The sequence below is a fragment of the Heteronotia binoei genome, chromosome 14, assembly GCF_032191835.1.
Source record: "Heteronotia binoei isolate CCM8104 ecotype False Entrance Well chromosome 14, APGP_CSIRO_Hbin_v1, whole genome shotgun sequence".
Classification (NCBI taxonomy): Eukaryota; Metazoa; Chordata; class Lepidosauria; order Squamata; family Gekkonidae; genus Heteronotia; species Heteronotia binoei.
The window spans coordinates 43,055,934-43,076,831 of NC_083236.1; the positions used below are offsets into that span (position 1 = coordinate 43,055,934).

The 20,898-nt window shown below is 44.7% G+C and overlaps 1 protein-coding gene across 1 annotated transcript in view; it reads right to left on the minus strand.

Annotated features, from left to right (window-relative positions):
• Window positions 1-20,898, minus strand: part of CDH11 (cadherin 11) — an 87,584-nt gene that overhangs the window by 17,433 nt on the left and 49,253 nt on the right. Inside the window, exons 3-5 of the mRNA XM_060253573.1 lie at window positions 15,454-15,748; window positions 10,481-10,600; window positions 8,161-8,328 (exon numbers count right to left, since the gene is read on the minus strand). Coding sequence (XP_060109556.1) covers window positions 8,161-8,328; window positions 10,481-10,600; window positions 15,454-15,748 — 583 coding nt within the window. The remainder of the gene's footprint in view (window positions 1-8,160; window positions 8,329-10,480; window positions 10,601-15,453; window positions 15,749-20,898) is intronic.

Sequence of the window (20,898 nt, forward strand, 5' to 3'; positions counted from 1 at the left end):
AAGCAGATGTTCTGCCACAGAGCCCTTCTCGAGAGGGGATTTCAGCCTGGATCTCCCAAGTCCAAGTCACTACACTATTCTGGTGATTGTGACAATAAGCTCTAAACATGAACAATGCATACCCCTTGCATATCTGCATGCAGCATGTAAAGCTCTCTCTGGTAATATGGCTTTGGGGACTCCAAATCATGTGGAGAGGATACCATAGATTTTAACTGAATGGATAACATGTTGGAGAAAACAATACGGTCTTCCCACACTCACTGCACATGTTTAGAAGTCTAAGTTAGGCTATAGATAAACTGTAAGCCATGGCAGCACTCAGAAAATCTATGTACACCATGGAGTGTTAGATGTTGCAGAAAGGAGTGATGCCAGCTGTCAGAGGCTCTTGCTGTTGGAAGTAGAATGATGGACTGTACAGTGACATCATCATGCCAGGCATATGACACAGTGACACTCTAGCATTTTGGCCAAAGCTCTATGGTAATCATAGAAATTAACTAGACATGACAGCATCCCTAAAATCACTATATGGATGCCTCTGCCATTTTAAAGATGAGGCGATGTGGGCCTAATCCTCAGGACAACAGTGTGGCTGGGGGAAGGGTATCCTGTTTCTCCAAATGCCATTTTCAAGGTGTTCACATGCCATTATCAAAATGCCAATTTCAACATGCCCAATCCCCTGACATTTGAAGTCTTGAAAATGGTGAGTGAGGGACAGGATCCTCTCTTCCCCACTCATGCTGCAGTCCCAAATAGGATCATCCCCCCCGTGGTGTTTGTGATCTAAGGTTGCCAAGTTCAATTCAAGAAATATCTGGGGACTTTGGGGGTGGAGCCAGGAGACATTGGGGGCAGAGCCAGGAACAAGGGTGTGACAAGCATAATTGAACTCCAAGGGAGTTCTGGCCATCACATTTAAAGGGACAGCACACCTTTTTAAATGTCTTCCTTCCATAGAAAATAATGAAGGATGGGGCAACCTCTTTTGGGGCTCATAGAATTGGACCCCCTGGTCCAATTGTTTTGAAACTTGAGGGATATTTTGGGGAGAGGCACTAGATACCATACTGAAAATTTGGTGCCTCTATCTAAAAAAAAAAACAGCTCCCCCAGAGCCCCCGAAACCTCCAGATCAATTTCCCATTATACCCTATGAGAATCAATCTCCACATAGGGAATAATGAAGTGCTCAGCAGTCTCCCCCCCCCCCTGTTTCCTGGTGACTCTGAAGTGAGGGATTGGCCTCTCTACTCATGAGTTGCAGCCAACTTCTTCCAAGTAACATCCCAAGAGGAAGCCTTTCCAATCGGAGACTGGAGCCTCCGGAGGGGGAAAGTCACATGGTGGCTGTGGGGGTGGGGCTTCCCCCCCCCCCATTGGCCAGCTGATTGGGAGTGGGAAGAAGCCTGGGAAAGTGGAAGAACCCCTGCTGGGACCTGGGGATTGGCAAGCCTATTGTGATCAGAGGGAATTTCATCCCTAAAATGGCAGATGTGTCCACATAGTGGACTCAGGAATACTCCCATGCCTAGTTGAACCTTCAGTCTGCTCTACTAAGACCTTTCATATATTATTATCAGAAAAAAGAGGGAGAATGGTATATGCAACACTGGAGGAAGGGTGGAATCAAAGATAGAGAGGCAGCTATGATTTCTTGAAAGGAAAGAAAAAGAGATGTGCAAATTGTGCCAGTAAAGCTGAGAGACTGAGTGGCGTCCTCAGTGATATATATACTGGCACATAGCCAGTTCAGAGTGAGTGCATAGACCATTGCACTAGTTCTCAATAAGCATATTTACCCTAGCAAATGGTTGTGAAAAGGGCCCTGCCCCTTACCTTTATTGGCCAAGCCTAATCAACATATAGGAAACACAAATCTTCATGTGTGTAGGAGATGAAGATAAAAGAGCTAGACCTCCCTGGGAGTTTGTTCTCAGGATTCAAACATGGGCCAATAAACCACACATTCCATTCCCCTGCAGTCTAACCTATGAAATTGCTTTTTCAATTATGTACGTCCCAGCTTCCACCTCGACACTATATGACTGCATAGCCAAAATGCAGAATTTATTCTGACACAAAGGCTGTAATTCACGTTGCAGATGTTAATGTAAAATTCCAGAGAAAATTACGCTTAAAATGAATCACGGTAGACCTTCAGTCCTAGGAAGGCTTCAGATCATTTATTCAGGGCCATTTATCCAGAAGCCACAAATTATATCAAAGGGAATGGATATGATATTACAGCTAAAAACACCAACAGGAATAAATCTCTGATTTGGCTCTGTGGCTTTTTCTTAGAAAGAATGACAATGGATCCCTAGCACTCTCTGATGAGGTCCATGGTAGGGAAAGTGTAAGGATGTTTTTGTGCCTCTGAATCACCCAAATGCATAAAAGAGAAACAGATGACATTTGGATGTCATGATAAATCCTGGTTTATAAATCATGGGTTAGATATGACGTTTGAATTAATTGCTTGGTGCATACTTTTGTTCCTCCTTTTGAGTTTTTGCTTTCAGCTGCCCTGTGCTTGGAGCTGATTGTTTTAGTTATTGATGCCAAGGCATTTTTTGCAACAGGAACATCTTTGCATATTAAGCCACACCCCCATGATGTAGCCAATCCTCCAAGAGCTTATAGTAGACCCTGTAATAAGAGCCCTGTAAGCTCTTGGAGGATTGTCTACATAAGAAGGGTGTGGCCTAATATGCAAAGGAGTTCCTGCTACAAAAAAGCCCTGGCTGCTACTGTACTTTAGTTGGGTTTAGCAAGGCCATGGCTCAGTGGCAGAGCTTCCCAGGCTTGACCTCTGATATCTCCATTTGAAAGAATCAGGCAGGAAGTTCATTAGCCTGACTTGGATGGTGCAGGCTAGATGAATCTCATCAAATCTCAAAAGCTTAGCAAGGTTGGGCCTGATTAGTGCTTGGATGGGTGCAGGCTTTTTTTGTAGCAAGAACTTCTTTTCATATAAGGCCACATACCCCTGATGTAGCCAATCCTCCAAGAGTTTACAGTAGGCCCTAAAAGTTTTTGGAGGATTGGTTACATAAGAGGGGTATGGCCTAATATGCAAAGGAGTTCCTGCTACAAAAAAAAAACCCAGATGGGAAAACACCATGGAAGTCCATGATTGCTATGCTGGGGTTGCCAGCTCTGGGTTGGAAATACATGGGGATTTGGGGGGAGAAGCCTGAGTAGGGCAGGGCTGGGGAGTGAGTTCAGTGGAGTATAACATATAGGCTGATTTCGCACTGACCTTTTACTGGCGCGACCACCCTCCTCACGCCGGCGGATCTGCAGGGATTTCGCACCAGAAGCGCCGGCGCAGCCAAAAGAGCCGGCAACTTCCGTCGCGAAACCAGCTGAAACGGAAACCGCCAAGAGGCAGGAAAACGTTTGAGCGGGTTTCGCGACGGAAGTAGCCGGCTCTTTTGGCTGCGCCGGCGCTTCTGGTGCGAAATCCCTGCAGATCCACCGGCGTGAGGAGGGTGGTCGCACCAGTAAAAGGTCAGTGTGAAAACGCCCATAGAGTCAACCTAAGTGGCCATTTTCTCCATGTGAACTGATCTCCATCACCTGGAAGGCAGTTGTAATTCCGGGAGATCTTCAGCCTCCACCTGGAGGTTACAACCAAAGTAGGGTTGCCAATCCCCCGGTTTGGAGGCCCTCCCCCTGCTTCAGGGTCATCAGAAAGCAGGGGGGGGGGAGGGAAATGTCTGCTGGGAACTCTGTTATTCCCTATGGAGATTAATTCGCATAGAAAATAATGGATCTGCGGGTATCTGGGGCTCTGGGGGGGTTGTTTTTTCAGGTAGAGGCACCAAATTTTCAGTACAGCATCTAGTGCCTCTCCCCAAAATATCCCCCAAGTTTCAAAATGATTGGACCAGGGGGTCCAATCCTATGAGCCCCAAAAGAAGGTGCCCTATCCTTCATTATTTCCTATGAAAGGAAGGCATTGAAAAGGTGTGCTGTCCCTTTAAATGTGATGGCCAGAACTCCCTTTGGAGTTCAATTATGCTTGTCACAGCCTTGATCTTGGCTCCACCCCAATGTCTCCTGGCTCCACCCCCAAAGTCTCCTGGCTCCACCCCCAAAGTCCCCAGATATTTCTGAAATTGGACTTGGCAACCCTAAACCAAAGAGATAAGTCCCCTGCACAAGCACAAGTCGTTTCCGACTCTGGGGTGACGTCACATCACAACGTTTTCACAGCAGACTTTTTCTGGGGTGGTTTGCCATTGTCTTCCCCAGTCATCTACACTTTCCCCCCAGCAAGCTGTACTGGGTACTCATTTTATCAACTTCGGAAGGATGGAAGGCTGAGTCTAAACCCCAATGAACAATAGAACTAGGATTACAGAATTAGAGAATAAGGTGTACAACAAACTGCTTGAAGCGAATGGGAATTTGACTGCTTAATGACAGGGCTTTTTAGTAGCAGGAACGCCTTTGCATATAAGGCCACACCCCCTGATGTAGCCAGTCCTCCTGGAACTTACAGTAGGCCCTAAGTTGCTCACAGTGACTTGAAGTTTGGAGACTTGAATTTCTTGGCGTTCATACCCTTGTATCTGAAATTGATTACTTGATGCTTGAAGAAGCTATTGTGCAACAAGGCAATAGTACATGCTTGTTGCAGTAATTGGACTGCTGGCTGCCTTAAAATTTGAATCTACTTGGACATCACTCATCATTCTTCTCCAGGGCTACATCAGACCTTTCATCAAGGAAACAGCATTGGACTGCTTTAAAAACTGGACTTCATTCCTGATGGCTATTTTGGGATTTCTGTTTCCTAAATTATTGAGTTGTGTCTGTGCTTTATGTTACACAGAATACACTAAGCTTTTGATAATATTGCTATTGTTTCTTTAGTGTCTGAGGCTGGTAATCACTGAAGCTTTGTGCTTTATTTTCTTGCTACCTATCACCGTGGTTCTCTTGTTGTGTTATTTAATTCCCAGTTGGGGGCAGGAGATCCTCTGGTTTGGAAGCCCTCCCCCACTTCAGGGTTATCAGAAAGTGTTGGGGTGGGAATGTCCACTGGGTGTTCCACTATGCCCTATGGAGACCAATCCTCATAGGTTATAATGCAAAATCGATCTGTGGGGATCTGGGAATGGGGGGAGGGACTTTTTTTGAGGTAGAGGTACCAGATTTTCAGAATAGTATCTGGTGCCTCTCGTCAAACCCCCCACCCCCCAGTTAAAAAAAGATTGGACCAGGGAGTCTAATTCTATGACCCCCCAAAGAAGGTGCCCCCACCCTCGTTTATTTCTAGTGCAAGTATGGCATTAAAAACATGGTCCCTTTAAAGGTGATGGCCAGAATTTCCTTCGGAGTTCAATCATGCTTCTCACAACCTTGCTTCTGGCTCCACCCCCAAAGTCCCCAGATATTTCAAGCTGTACCTGGCAACCCTACCTGATATACAAAAGCCTGCCTAGTATGAGGCAGCATTATCTGGGCTTCAGTTATTTTACATTGACTTTAACTTTTTTTTTTTTAGATTTTACTCTTTATTAATTATGTCCTTCCTTTCATAATTGATTTGTATGCTGCTGTGAACCACCTCAGGCATCACCTGTCTGTGGAGAGTGGGCAGGTAAATATTTAAATAAATAGACAATTCATATATGCATGCATGCTTCATGTTTGATGTGCTGCACATGTATTTTGTATTTCCTCTGGAGAATGGCAAACCAAAAAATGTTCAAGGAATAGTCCTGAGAAATGTGGAAATCAAAGTTCCTATCAAATGGACAAATCCACCAAAGGGAAACACAAACAGCAACTGATGAAGGTGTTTTGTAATTGTTGTGTCGTGTTCTGACAGAAAACTTGAAAAGAAGCTGCAACAGAGATTGCTTTTACTGACAAGAGTCCTTGTCACTATCACAGTGTGCTTGAATTCTTAACAATAAGATGGGGAAGGATAATAACACATTTTTTTTTTAAAAAAAGTCTGCTTTGTTTAAAAGTATATGTTTTTCTCTGAAGTACAGTTTCATTGCTTTCATCAGCCCAGCCTCAACTGTCTCAGTTAAGGGGTTCTCCAGCATGTCCATGAAAAGTCTAGACCACATCCCATTGATCTCAGCGGGGGCATGTTTTTAAAACATCATCGTCCAGGATGTTTTGAAAGCCAAGCAGATTGGCCAGAAACCTCCTCCTGTGTCTTAATCCTGCCTTTGAAAATGATTCTCTGTGTGTCACCGGGCAAATGGTTTAACTTTTCTGGGCATCCTTTAGCAATTTTCTTTTTAATGAAAGAGAGGGGTTTTTGTTTATGTGATCAGTTACCCTATGGTAACGACGTCTGGTATAAATGCAGCACCTCATTTCTTTCCTCAGGCTCAGCTCTAGGGACTACTAGGAAAGGGGTTATGAAGTTTCGTGAGCCAGTTTCGTGAGCCAGTTTGGCGTAGTGGTTATTTTTTTTTATTTATTTATTTAAGATTTATACCCCGCCCTTCCCACAAGTGGCTCAGGGCGGCTTCCAATAGTAGATCCATCAAAATTACACATATAAAGGGATCCATATTTAAAACAGATAAAACAGATAAAACAGATAAAACCCTAGTTATTAATACACATAAATATTTCAGCTATATATAAAAGGAATCCAGCAAGTTACAGTAAAATTCTCAAGCTAAGTATAGGCTAGCCGGAAGAGGGTCGTCTTACAGGCCCTGCGGAACTGAACAAGGTCCCGCAGGGCCCTCACCTCTTCCGGCAGCTGATTCCACCATGTAGGGGCCATAACAGAGAAAGCCCTTTCTCTGGTGGACTTCAACCGGGCTTCCTTCGGCCCAGGGATAGTAAGGAGATTTTGTGTTCCCGACCTCAGTACTCTCTGGGGAACGTGCGGGGAAAGACGGTCCTTCAGGTAGACAGGTCCCAAGCCATATAGGGCTTTAAAGGTGATAACCAGCACCTTGTACCGGACTCGGTATATTACTGGAAGCCAGTGCAGGGTCCGAAGACCCGGCTGAATGTGTTCCCGCTTTGGGAGACCTAATAACAGCCGGGCCGCGGCATTCTGCACCAGCTGCAATTTCCGAGTTCGGGACAGGGGCAGCCCCATGTAGAGGGCATTACAGTAGTCTAACCTCGAGGTGACCGTAGCGTGGATCACTGTTGCTAGGTCGTCGCGCTCCAAAAAGGGGGCCAGCTGCCTTGCCCGCCTAAGATGAAAAAACGCGGACTTGGCAGCGGCTGCTATCTGAGCCTCCATCTTTAGGGAAGGCTCCAACAGCACCCCCAAGCTCCTGACCCTGTCCGCCGCTATCAGCGGCGCACCGTCAAAGGCTGGTAGGGGGATTCCCCCTTCTGGACCACGGCGACCCAAGCAAAGGACCTCTGTCTTCGCAGGATTAAGCTTCAGCCCGCTCAGTCTGAGCCATTCAGCCACGGCATATAGTGCCCGGTCTAGATTTTCCGGGACGCAGGTCGGCTGGCCATCCATCAATAGATAGAGCTGGGTGTCATCAGCATACTGATGACACCCTAGCCCGTACCTTCGGGCAATCTGGGCAAGAGGTCGCATATAGATGTTAAATAACATCGGGGAGGTTAAACCTGGTTCTCCCAGATGAGAGTCCGCCCTCCTTAACCACTACACCAAACTGTCTGGTAGGCCAGGCTGAGTGTTTGTGACAGGCCCAAGGTCAGCCAGTGAGCTTCCATGGTAGATTCTACTTCAATACTCAATCCATTACACCACACTGGCTGATATGGGTCTTGCAGGGAGGAGGGCAAAAGGGATGAAATGTCCATAGTGGTGCGCCATGTCATAGGCAACAGGGAAGGAGACCTGAAACACAGAGATACTGCCTCAGATGGCCTCCCTGTGTTGTTCATAACACACAGGGCTTTTTTGGTAGAAAAAGCCCAGCAGGAACTCATTTGCATATTAGGCCCCACCCCCTGACACCAAGCCAGTCGGAACTGTGTTCCTGTGTGTTCCTGCTCAAAAAAAGCCCTGGCAATACATAATTTGATCTATGGACTTCCTTCTGAGACAAAGGCAGGCAAAATAGCTACCTGGCATTCCATGTGTGCTGTGTTTTTTAAATCCCTCTCTCAGGGGAATAGCACAACAGACACTGTATTATTTACCAGAGAGAGCAGGAAACTTACTCTGTGGGAATTTGGGTGGGTTATCATTGACGTCAGTCAGGGTAATTGTCACTTTGGTCGTCCCTGAGAGTCCTCCCATGTGTCCTCCCATGTCCTTTGCTTGGATGACGACGTGATATTCTTCCTTGGCTTCTCTGTCCATGTTAGGAAGAGCAGTTCTAATAATACCTTCCGATAGATGGTGAGAGGGGGGAAGAAAAGAGGCTAAGTAAACATTTTTTCACCTTCATTGCACACTAATAATCTCACTTGATGTCACATGCTTTGCTTGCATCAGCAGTGGCCTACATTCCCCACAATGACGGTGCTCTAGACACAGTGTCTATGAATCTGCATTTATAAATCCAGTAAAGTCAAAAGAGAATCACTCAAGGGGACCCTCTGCTCCTCTGCTACACTAACTGAAACCAAGACCATCATGCTAAAGACAACTAGGCATGACCTGGGGCCTGACAGCTGTCCTGTTTTGCTGCTTTGTTCTGACTACAAAAACAGCAAGGTTGACAGGCATTGGGGATATCAAACTATCTGGCACATTTAGGGTTGTCAGGTCCCTTCAGGCAACCAGTGGCAGCCAAGGGGGCTTACCAGCAGTGAAGAGCGGCCTCGGCTGGAGGTGCACTCTGGAAGTGATGTCATTGTGTTACCCACAATGTGGGATGCTGTGATATTTGGGCAAAAACTCTATGGTAGAAGCTGCTTTTATCATAGAGCTTTTGCCAAAATAATAAAGCATCCCGTGTTGCTAGCAAGGTTATTACATCACTTCTGGTGTCCTCTGGAAGTGATGTTGCCAGCCTAGACCTCTCTTCATTGCTAGTCTCCCCACCAGCCAGTTGATTGGTGGCAGGTGAAAAGAACTAGGACTGGAGGGTTTCTGTCCCTGGTGGGAGTCTGGCAGCTCTAGGTACCTTTCTTCAAAGAAATCAGGCCAATAAATTAGAGTTCTCTCCTCACCATTTTATCCTCATAACAACACTGTGAGGTAGGTCAGGCTGAGAGAGTGTGACTGGCCCAAGGTGATCTTCATGGCAGTATGGGGAGGAGGAAGAAGAAAAGTGGTGCAGAAGAAAGATTTGCATCACGTGGATGGAAGAAAGGTGGGAGAAAGGTTACTCCCCACTTCTGCTTCTGGGAAAATCCCAGACTGATTCCGCACTAGGCTTGTTCTGGGTGGAGAGCCCTTTTGCTCCCGGGACTTCTCTCCATTTTTGCACAAGCTGCCCTGGAGCTGCCAGTTGGTGTGCCGCTATTCTGCAGCAAGTGAGATTCTCTGACAAGCGGTTTCTGCTTGCTGTGGAAAAGCAGTGTGCCAACTAGCAGCTCTGCGGCAGCTTATGCAAAAATGAAGAGAAGCCCCGGGGGCAAAAGGGCTCTCTACCCAGAACAAGCCCTAGGGCAAAATCAGTCCTAGTATGGAACACTCATAAAGAGATGGTTGAGCTGGTAGATGGAACTGCTCACAATATTTAGCATTAGGGAAAGACTTCTGCCCAGTGTCAGGAACCCAGACAACCCCCCAATGTTCGGACTCTGAGGGGAGCCTGGGACTCACACTCACTGTCCATGTACCAAAGCAACAACCCATGTGGTGCCTCTAAGGCAATACCTGCTGCACCACTCTTTGATAAGGACTGAGCTTTTTACAGCTCACTGTCTAATGAGCAGCTGGGAGGCCTGTGGAAGGATATACAAGTGCTCCCAGATGGCAAAGAACTGTGAGACCCACACAGGTAATCTACACTCAGCCGTCCTGGACAGTGAGGCTGAAATATTTTCTTTTGTAGCCACTGCCAGACCCCACCCACCAGTCCAGCCAGAGGATCCTCTGATCTTTGAAGCCCCACTTCTGAAAAGGTCTGTAACATGCCAATGTTCTTGGCATGATGTGTCACAAGATGTCACAGAAGTGATGTCATCATGCCAGGGAAGTCGTGTGTTGATGTTCTAGTATTTTGGCCAACAAAATGGTTATCCTAGAGTTTCAGCCAAAATGCTACAGCATCAATATGCGATATCCCCGGTATGATGATGTCACTTTCATGTGATGTCATCAAAAAGACATGTGCAGTGATGTCACTTCACCCTCCATGCTCATGAATGGCCAGGGCCGGGCCTAGATTGACTGGCACTCTAGGCCAGGCTAACTTCTGGTGCTTCTCCCTGCACTGATAACGTCAACAAGTCACATGGGGCACCCCCCAGAAGGCCAGCACCCTAGGCAATTGCTTAGTTTGTCTATAGGCAGGGCTGGCCCTGTGGATGGCTTCCTCCCGCCCACCCCCAGGTCAATCAGAATGGGCAACCCTAGTAGCCATACCTGTTTGCGCTTCCACAGAGAAATACGGCTGACCTTCAAGAATGCTGTAAACTAGTTTGGCACTGTTTCCATATGTAGGATCATCAGCATCTGAGGCTGTCACCTGAATAACTGATGTACCTAAAAACAGAAAGGGGACCATTTCAAAATTAAATATGATTGTGTTTTTGTTTTTGGTTTTTTTTGGTGGTTTTTTTTAAAAGCCAATGGAAGCAAAGAAAACATTTTCAAAATTCACTTTCATTGTTTTTTTTTTTTTGAAAAAAACCTGCAATCAGAGATTATTTCATAATTAGGGACTAGAAAATTAAACCAAAAGTGCTATCCCCTTACAAGAGGTATTGCTAGTAAATCACCAGTGGATACCTACCAGCTGTGCCAGGGATTATGGGAAATCTCTGACCAATTAATTTCTTGGAGTACACAGTTCAGTAAATTCTATTTCACTAAATACTTTCTCTCTTTTCTTGGCAACGACTTAATATTGCTATTTGGGACATTCATTTTATACACATCTTCTCTGTGGGAAAAAAAACTGCAAACAAAACAAAACAAAACCTCCTTTACCAGTATTTGGAAATTATATGCATGATAATTACCAAAGTAAGTGGAAAATTTCTTTGGCCGAGTTACAAGAGGAAAAAAAAGAAATATTCAGAATCTGTTCATATGTTCCAGAGCCAATTTCACCCAGTATGAATCATGAAATATATTATGATATTGCTGTATTTAATGGGCAACTCCATGTAGCACCCAGGGCTACAGTTTAGGAATCAGCAATCCCATGAGAATGCCCAGATTTGTGGAAAAATCCAAAATAGGAAAGACAATATGTGTATGTATGTGTGTGTCCCAATCTATGCATGCACAACACGGCTGCCAATCCCCAGGTAGGGGTGGGAGATCCCCCGGTTTGGAGGCCCTCCCCCTGCTTCAGGGTCATCAGAAAGTGGGAGGGGAGGGGAATGTCTGCTGAGCGCTCCATTATTTTCTGCAAGCCCTCCCCCTGCTTTAGGGTCATCAGAAAGCGGGGGGGTGGGAAGAGAGAAATGTCTGCTGAGTGCTCCGTTATTCCCTAAGGAGATCGATTCCCATAAGGTATAATGGAGAATAGATCCACTGGTATCTGGGGCTCCCTTTGGAGTTCAGTTTAAACCTTGGCCTAGCTGTGTCCTCAAGTGAACTACAATGATTCTGGTTTAACAAGAACAGTTCCTATTTTCTAATGCACACCACTTGCAATTCACAGTGCCTCTTCTGTCCCTTGAGAATGTCTGGAGGATATCCCTCCCCCTTACATAATGATGGCATTTTACTTGTATATATTGTTACTGAAACTCATAGAATTTCACACATATAATCTTGAGACAGCCCTTGAAATATCTTTGTAGAGCAAGGCCATATGACGAGAACAGAGGGAAAGTGGTTTGACTAATTCTGTACAGAGAAATAACAGAAATGGTAGAAATAAGATGTGTATCAGAGACTTTCTAGATCACTATGGATGCACTGAGACAGATTTTTTAAAAAACAAAATGTGGTCTAAGGTTGCTGGTTTGGGAAGTTCATGTAGATTCGGGGGCAGTGCTGGGCTTGCCAGCCCCTAGGTCCCAGTAGGGGATCTGCCAGTTTTGGGGGCTCCTCTCCATGGTGGACCAGCTGGCTGGCAGGGGAATCCCTCCCTTAAACAGGGATATCACAAAGCAATGCTCTTGTATTTGGGGAAACTCTATGGTTTTGAGGGTGAAAAAAGCATAGCATTTCATCCAAATACCAGAGCATCCTCTGTGTGATCTTCATGACCACCCCTGGAATGCCCCCCAAATCCCCCTGCCAGATGGATGAGGGGACCTGCCAACCCTAGGCAGTGCCTGGCAACTTGTATTTCTCCCAGACTCCACGGTATCCTGTAAAGTCCGCCACCCAAAACTGCCATTTTCTCCAAGGGAATTAGTAACTGTAGTCTAGAAATCACTTGTAATTCTGGGAGACCGCCACATCCCACCTGGAGGTTGGTAATAGGGTAGGGATGAGGCTGGCAGACCTCAGCTATTGCATATGTGTTAGGAATGCCATATGGCTTTCTTGTGTGAGGACTGAATTTTGGGCATGCCACCTGGTGGCCATTCAAACAATTAGCTCACCTGGATTCCAGTTTTCATTTTTTTTAAAAAAACAAAGGTAAATCCTCCTTGCAAACTCAAGCATGCAAAGCAAAATAAACAACATTCTGTCCTGTACTTTAATGAGAGAGAAGCCTATTCCAAGTTTCCATGTTTACAGCCAAAAAGGGAAGATACAGCTATAAGCAACATGTCTGTTATGTCTTGCATTTAAGTCTTGATGTATAACACAGCGAACGCTACAGAGGCAACAAGTGGAAACGCAATGGCCCCCAGATGTAGCTCGCTAATATGCTCCGCCAGTCAAGATCTGTGGCAGGAAGTTTAACTGGCCAGGATTGGACCTGGCCAGAAGGAGGGTTGTTCCGGGGCATGTATATAATCGAGACCCGGCCCGCGTTTCTCTCTCTTGTGATGTACTCGCCAATAAAGTATGTTGCCTTCAACACGTCTCGTCACTCAGTACATTACGATGTCCTTGTGTCTCTTCTCTGAAAACACAATTAAATCTTGGAATAAGGAAACTGTCAGGTTAAAAAAAATCCTCTGCTCTTTCAAGGGCACAAGTTTTTGTGTCCTTGGTTTCTATGCTTATGAATTTGCATAGTATGCAAATTAAGCTGTCTCAATTTCATGAACTAGAGCAGGGTTTCCCAAACTTTTCTTTCCCATGGCCCATTTATTTTTACACTTTTCCTTCGTGGCCCACTAAAATTTGGGGGTGGAGCCAGGAGACTTTGGGGGTGGAGCTGGGAGACAGGAATTATGTCATTTCCTGTGGTGTCAAGGACCAAGTGATGTCACTTCTGGGGCACACTGAACCAAAACTCCACCTTTTCCTGTGATGTCACTTCCAGGGCACTCCCCCAAACCTGTCTCTTCTTCGGAAGTAAATTCATTTTCAGAAAAATCTCTCTGAAACCCATGCTGAGCCAAAATGGGAGTGGAATGTGGGCGGTCCTCTTTTTCCACCCCCACACCTGCATGCACCTATCTGTGTGTTCTTCTCCAGTTTGCAAGCACTCCTGATGCCCATTTTCAATTGCCTGCACCACCTACACATCCCTTCCTCAACAGCACTGGCCAGTGTATGCAGTTGAGAGTGCTGTTGCCATTGCCATCAGGAATGCCAGCACTGTGTACCACCCACACTGGGCCCTGGCAGCTGCTCTAACTCAAAATATGCTGACACATTTAGTAGGCCCTTCCTTTAGCTGCTACTACTGGAACCCTGCCTCAAGTTACAACCAACCTTGCTTGGTTTCAAGAAAATCTTTCGACAGCTATTTTTCATACTTTTCTTTGGTTGTAACATGGGGAAATTGCTGTGAAAGGTACCAGAGAATTGTATTGTAATCAATGAATTAATTTCAAGTTATATGAAGTTCATACAAGCTTTTCTGCAGTTATCCCAAAAAGGATATTTATGAGGGGCTTGCAGCTTTTTACTGGCTGTATTTCCCATGCCTTTAAAAGCAACCTGTTGTGCAGATACTTAGCCAGTGAACTACTTTCATCCTTTTTAACATCTACAGGAGGAGTTTAATTTTGGTGTCAGATAGCTGTTAAAAGCAGGACCAGTAAAATGGTGCCAAGTTCATAGTACCATCTCTTCCAGTGCTGTTGAGATATACCGTAGTAATCTCCAATAATCTCTTTCTGCCCCACACCTCTTACTCTCACTCTCTCGCACAGAAATTTCATAGAAGGCCACCTGGCTACAACTGGGGGTGCCAACTTTTCATTGGCAGAGCTCCTATGTCAGCAACAACAGTATGATGAACAGAAAAGTTTCATCCAGTAAAAATGGAAGGAAAGAAAGAAAGAGAAAGGGAAAGAAAGAAAGGGAAAGAATGAAATGGAAGGAAAGGAAAAGAACAGAAAGACATGGCAAGAAAAAAAAATCATAAACATAAGAGGAGCCTTGTTGGATCAGGCCAGTGAACTATCCAGTCCAAAATTCCTCATACAATGCCCAAAAAGCACTAGAATGTCCACCAGTGGGGCCAGGGCACTAGAAGTCCTCCCACTGTTGGTTCCCCCCCTCCCAGCACCAAGAATACAGACAGAGCATCACTTGCAGGGAAAGAAAGAAAGAAAGAAAGAAAGAAAGAAAGAAAGAAAGAAAGAAAGAAAGAAAGAAAGAAAGAAAGAAAGAAAGAAAGAAAGAAAGAAAGAAAGAAAGAAAGAAAGAAAGAAAGAAAGAAAGAAAGAAAGAAGCCTTCCTCACCATCAGAGGACCCAGCCAGCAAAAATTCTGCCCAGGGGTCGTTTGGTAAAAAAAAATAGCTACTGGAATGTCCACTTCCCACCCCTCCCGGTTGAAAAAACACACATACCTTTCTTTATCGCCAAGGCCTCACGGGGAAATCTCCCCAAAAGAACATACTGCAAGGCACATGAAAGCTCATACCCTGAAGAACACTTCATGGGTCTAAAGTGCCATTGGATGCTAGCTTTTCTCTCAAACACTGGGAGCAGGGGAGAAGGAAGGAGAGGCAACCCAGCTCCTCTCTGTACAACACAGAGATGGGGCGGGGCTTGCTTTGCTGGAGGCGGGGTTAGCTTTGGCTTTTCTTGTGACCCAGTAGTGAGGCTTCCGTGGCCTGGTACCGGGTCATGACCCTGCAAATGGGAAACACTGAACTAGAGTATGGCAGCTTTAACACATGTGCACATTCCTAAATGTGTAAGAAGCTTATCCTCAAGGCAAAATACATAGAGATGTATCAGAAACACTATACACATTAGACTGAATGCTTATAATTAGCGATCAAGTATAAATGAATTATCCCTGGATCTCCCTTCTTATCTTATCATGAAATCTGTAGTACATTTTTGTGTACATACCTACGTTGGATCTCTCTGGTACATTGGCATGGTAGTTTTCATGTAAGAATTCCGGGGGGTTGTCGTTAATATCTTGAACTTTCACAATGAATTCAGAAGGTGGCTCCAGGGGTCGGTTGGTAATCCGGTCCACAGCCTGGGCAGTTAAAGTGTACTGAGCTCTTTCTTCCCGATCCAGTGTCTTTGTTGCATGGATGTTCCCTGATTTGTCATCAATGACAAAAATGATTCCTGCTCCTTCACCTGAGAGAATATATTTAATGTTCCCATCGCCGGAATCAATATCGGAATGAAGCTGTGAAATGCAAAGCAGATATGTTTGTTATTTCAAAAACCAGTAATTATGGCTGGTTAACGCTGACTGACTTGAAAGTGATCATTATTTGAGATTGACCGTTTTCGCAAACAGCTCACCTCGCAGTCACAATCCTGTTCCCTCCGCAGCGTCTGGCCAGATTTCCCACCATCTGCGCCGGAGTTACAGGAAGTGCCGCAGCTTTTGCATAGCAAACGTAAACTGTTAAAACCCAGTTTAAATTTGCTACGCAAAAGCCGCGGCACTTCCTGTAACTCCGGCGCAGATGGTGGGAAATCTGACAGATGCTGTGGAGGGAACAGGATTGTGACTGCGAGGTAAGCTGTGTGCGAAAAAGGTTTAAGAATGATTCTGATTTCTGCCCCAATAGCAATATGCCTTGGAAGATCCTGTTCCAATCTGAACTGTCCATGAGTTGGATCCAGACTATATTTTACATGAGGATAATGGAACTTCCTTGCCGCTCCCTCCCACTGCAATCTATTTATCTCCATGAAATGCTGGTCCTGGGGGATGGGGAACCCTGAGGAATGACATGAGGAGGGAACATGCAGTGGGAAGGGGAAATCAATGGAAATTGTCAATTTAGCCTGCATCCTCTCCCATGTCTTAGAACAGAACTGAATGTATAGTTTTGATCAGGGCTTTTTTTTTTTTTAGCAGGAACACACAGGAATGCAGTTCTGGCTAGCTTGGTGTCAGGGGGTGTGGCCTAATATGCAAATGAGTCCCTGCTGGGCTTTTTCTACAAAAAAAGCCCTAATTTTGATTGACTTTCCATTTGTGTGTTCTGGATTGGGGGAGTGTGGGGCACCTTGGACAAACATTTTAATATTCATTGTAACATGCATTATCTTTATCAAGGTACAACAGAAGCGCAGGTTGCAACATGCATCTGGAACTCATAAATAGGCATCAGTATCATGTGTGTGAAGGATGTGCAAGCCCAAACTTGTTTCAGAACCTAAGGAGGGTCAATACTTGAATGGGAAACCTCGGAGGAAGATTTTGCAGAGAAAGGCAAAGGCAAATCATCTCTGCTTCTCAGTTGCCTTGGAAGCCCCTTGCTGGGGGTCGTCATAATTCACTTGTGATTTGACAGCACATATGTACATACAGGGATAACCTTAGACTATCTGGCACCCTATGCAAGGTTAACTTCTGGTGTCCCCCCTCCCCCCAATAATGTCACTAAGCCACATGGAGGGCACCCAATTTGGTGCCCTCAGAAAACCAGCACCCTAGGCAATCACGTAGTTTGCCTAGTGGCAGGCACACATATCATATGCGTAGTCATCCAAAATCCACAGAAATTCACAATAGATCTCTGGAAGGCTAAGGAATGGGACCCTTGATATTGCAAAATTATGGAACAAAAATAGTGTGTGAGGAACAATGCTTGTACATGACTGCCACAGTCTAGAGATCTCTGTTGATTTATATCTCAATGGCATCTCCAGATATTTTTGTGACTAGCCTGATCTTGTCGGATCTGGGAAGCTAAGCAGGGTCATCCCTGGTCAGTATTTGGATGGGAGTCCACCAAGGAAGTCCAGGGTCACTATTCAAAGGCAGGCAATAGCAAACCACTTTGGTTCATCTCTTGCCTTGAAAACCCCATAGGGTTCCTATAAATCAGCTGTGACTTGCTCTTTCCATCACTAATACGACTAGCAAGCTATTTTAAATTGCCGGATGAGAGAATTAGAAAAGAACATTGAGGATTAGTTCAGAATTCACTCAAATATATGTATGCAACTGATCAGCAGTTGTTGAGATTAAGAGGAGAAAAAGTAGTATATCTTTTATGAAAGGTTTTATATTCATGATTATTTTAATAAGCTACTTTTCAAAATAAAGTAGATCTGTGATTTATGGAGCAGCAACAAAGTAACCACCCATTGGGTTCCAACTAATTTCCAATTTCTTCGATACTTAATGCCCATTGTGATGCAATAATGAATGGCACTAAAGCAATTAACGCATGAAATGAAATGTGAGTCCCACTTCCTTGGCTCCCCTTACTTTCATAATGCTTACAGGCATTGGCTCTATGAATTGGTATGAATATGAAATATATAAAATTGGACCATCTTTGCTTTCTCATATTTTATGCTGTTTAAGCTGATACAATAATGAGAGCACACTACTCAATGAGCCATATCCATCACATCTGCTTTACACTGGTTAAAGCCCATTGGTTTGAGGAAAGTTGCACTTGAGGGTGGCTTTCTGATGTTTCCTGCAAAATGAGTTACATTCTGGGTCAAACAACACAAATTGCCGCTCAGATGAGGGTTAATTTGTGAGCAACCTCAAGAGCATAGCTACCATTTAAGCAGCAGAGGAGGATTTTTTATGCTTAGATTCTAGGATGTGTCTGTGTTGGAGATGGCATCTAAGCAAACTGTGATGGTTGTGGAAGATGTGATGTTCTTTGAGAGAATTCCTGTATAGGAAAGGTCTTTATGAGATAGCTGGTGATCTGCAACTCAGCCTATGTCATTCTTAGCAAATCAAGCCTTGAATCAAGATGTAGAGCACTCAGTTCCTAAGTGGGTGTTTCTGAATGCCCTGGGTATTTCACAAAAAGTGGAGAAGATGAGAGAGAGCAAGGTGCAGAGAGCAATATGTTTTACAGTAAGCTTTGTCAGGAAATCTTCTACAGAAATTTTTAAGTTCCCACCTTGAACAATAGTTCAAGGTTATTTGTCAAAGCTTACTAGGAAACAAGCTGGGATTCATAAGAACCAAATAAATTTTGTACTCTGCACCTTGTCCCCTGGGTATTTCAGATGGGGTTGTCAAGTCTTACCTTGACTCCAGTGGGGGATCAATCTCACAAGTGCAAAGCATGTGGGCAGTGTGATGATGTCACCCAGAAGTGATGTCATTGCACCAGGCACATTGCACTGGGGACACTCTAGCGTTTGGGATAAAGACTCTATGGTGGCATAGAGTTTTAATCTGAATGTTAGAGCATCCCTGATGTGACATGCCTGGCATGATAACCTCACTTTTGGGTGACGTCATCATGCAGGGCATGTTGCATGGTGATGGAGCTCTTTGGGGGTGGGGATTCCCTGGTGGCCCACTCCATGCCAGCGGATTGGGGGCCTCCAAACCAGGGGAACTCTTGCCTCCAGCAGGAGTTTAGCAACCCTGATTTCAGGACAGATGAGGAATGCACCCTCTGAAATTTTGATCTTTTTCTTTTCTTTTTGCCATCAAGTTGCAGCCAACTTATGGCGATCATGTAGGATTTTCAAGGCAAGAGACATTCAAAGGTGGTTTGCCATTGCCTGCCTCTGTGTAGTCACTCTGGTATTCCTTGGTGGTCTCCTTAGATACTGACCAGGGCCAACCCTGCTTAGCTTACAAGAACTGATGAGATCTGGCTGACCTGGGCCATTCAGGTCAGAGCCTCTACAGACACTGAAATCATTGTGTGTAGAGGAGGTATGAGCATGCTGGTCGCCGCCCCCCCCCCCCAACATGTGATCACTGGTCTGAAAGCACAGTCTGAATGCATAATCTCCATCCAGATAATAATAAGCTCTGATTTTTCAAATGCTCCAGTCCAGTCACAGATAAACTTTCTTCATGAGCAGCCTTCAAATCAGTGATTGGGCATAGCTGGAGACATATCTGCTCTCTCTCTACACATGTTGATTTCTGTAGGGTGCTATTCTGAAGCCTCCTCAGCTATGACTTGTTAGTGTTCTTCATAAAATGTACTATAACAAGACTGTTACTGTCCTAAGTATGCTAAGAAGTGGTGGATTGAACCTGGGCTTTTTCAGTCAACAGGAAGGCACTCACGATCAAACAGACCAGATGCTAAGAAAACCATCCATCGCAATTCAGTTTCTTGGTAAACTGAAGCTACAAGAGGCCCTGACTTTGGATTGGGACTGTGATGAGAGGAAACAAGGCTGTTTTCCACCACACTATCAAAGCTGCTATAATTTGTCGACCCAAACCCAACCCAAACAAAGCAAATCACATTATTCAAGTTCCCCAAATCCATAGGCTCTATTGTGATTAGGAGGCCCTGGAATGCCATCTCCCATTCAGTTCTGGACATAAATATACAAATATGATACAGAAAACAAACTAGGGTTCTCATTCCCCAGGTGGAGGTGGGAGATTACCTGATTTTTGTGGCTTCAGCCCACCACCAGCCACTCGGAGCCCTAATGTAATGATCTAATGTGGTGCCCTAATGTGATGACATCACATGAATGTGATGCCATCATTTTGAGGATGTTGCACAGCAGCGCTGTAGTTTGAGGGCAAAACTCAATATTTTGAAAGTAATTTTACCATAGAGTTTTGCTCTCAAATCACAGAGGTGTTGCACAATATCCTTGACATGATGATGTCATTTCCACACGGTATCATCATGTCAGGGAAGTTGCTGCTTGGGGGCAAAGCCCTGCCCCTCTCCTGGATTGCTCCCACCTACCCCCACCAGTGAGTCACAGGTCTTGGAAACCCTACAACAAAGATGTTTCCCTCAATATCAGAAAAGAGTATGGGAGGCGGGATGAGTTAAAACTTTCCTCTTCTGTCATGGTCTCAGCCTGTAACGAGTATTTTTGCAAAAGAAAAAGAAACTGCTTGCGATCCAGATTTGACCTTCAATATATTCAATTTTGGAAGGAGCTATCAGAATCTCCATCACTTCTTCTTGAGCCAAAAACTACTCTGTGAAATGTGCCCTTTCTGCCGGTGATGCACCTTATTTTGTTTTATTGTTTAACTGTTTTGGTTTTATTGTATTGTTTTAAATTTGAATTTGTAGGTTTTATTGTCTGATTTATGCTGTGACTTGCCCTGAGCCTGTTATGAGAAAGAGTGGAATATAAGTTCAATAAATAAATTAATAAATCTGGACTAATGGAGGTATGCTATCTTATCTTAATACTATCTTAATTTATTATTACATCTTGGGGCCTACAGCTGTATTGGTTTAATAGAATGTGCCCAATGGAAAACTGCCTCCTATGACATAGATGCTGTTTGTTTTAATTGTATTTTGATGGTTTTTAATTGTTTTACCTTTTGTTGTTATCCACCCTGAGCCCACTCACAGGTAAGGGCAGAATACAAGTTAAAATAAATAA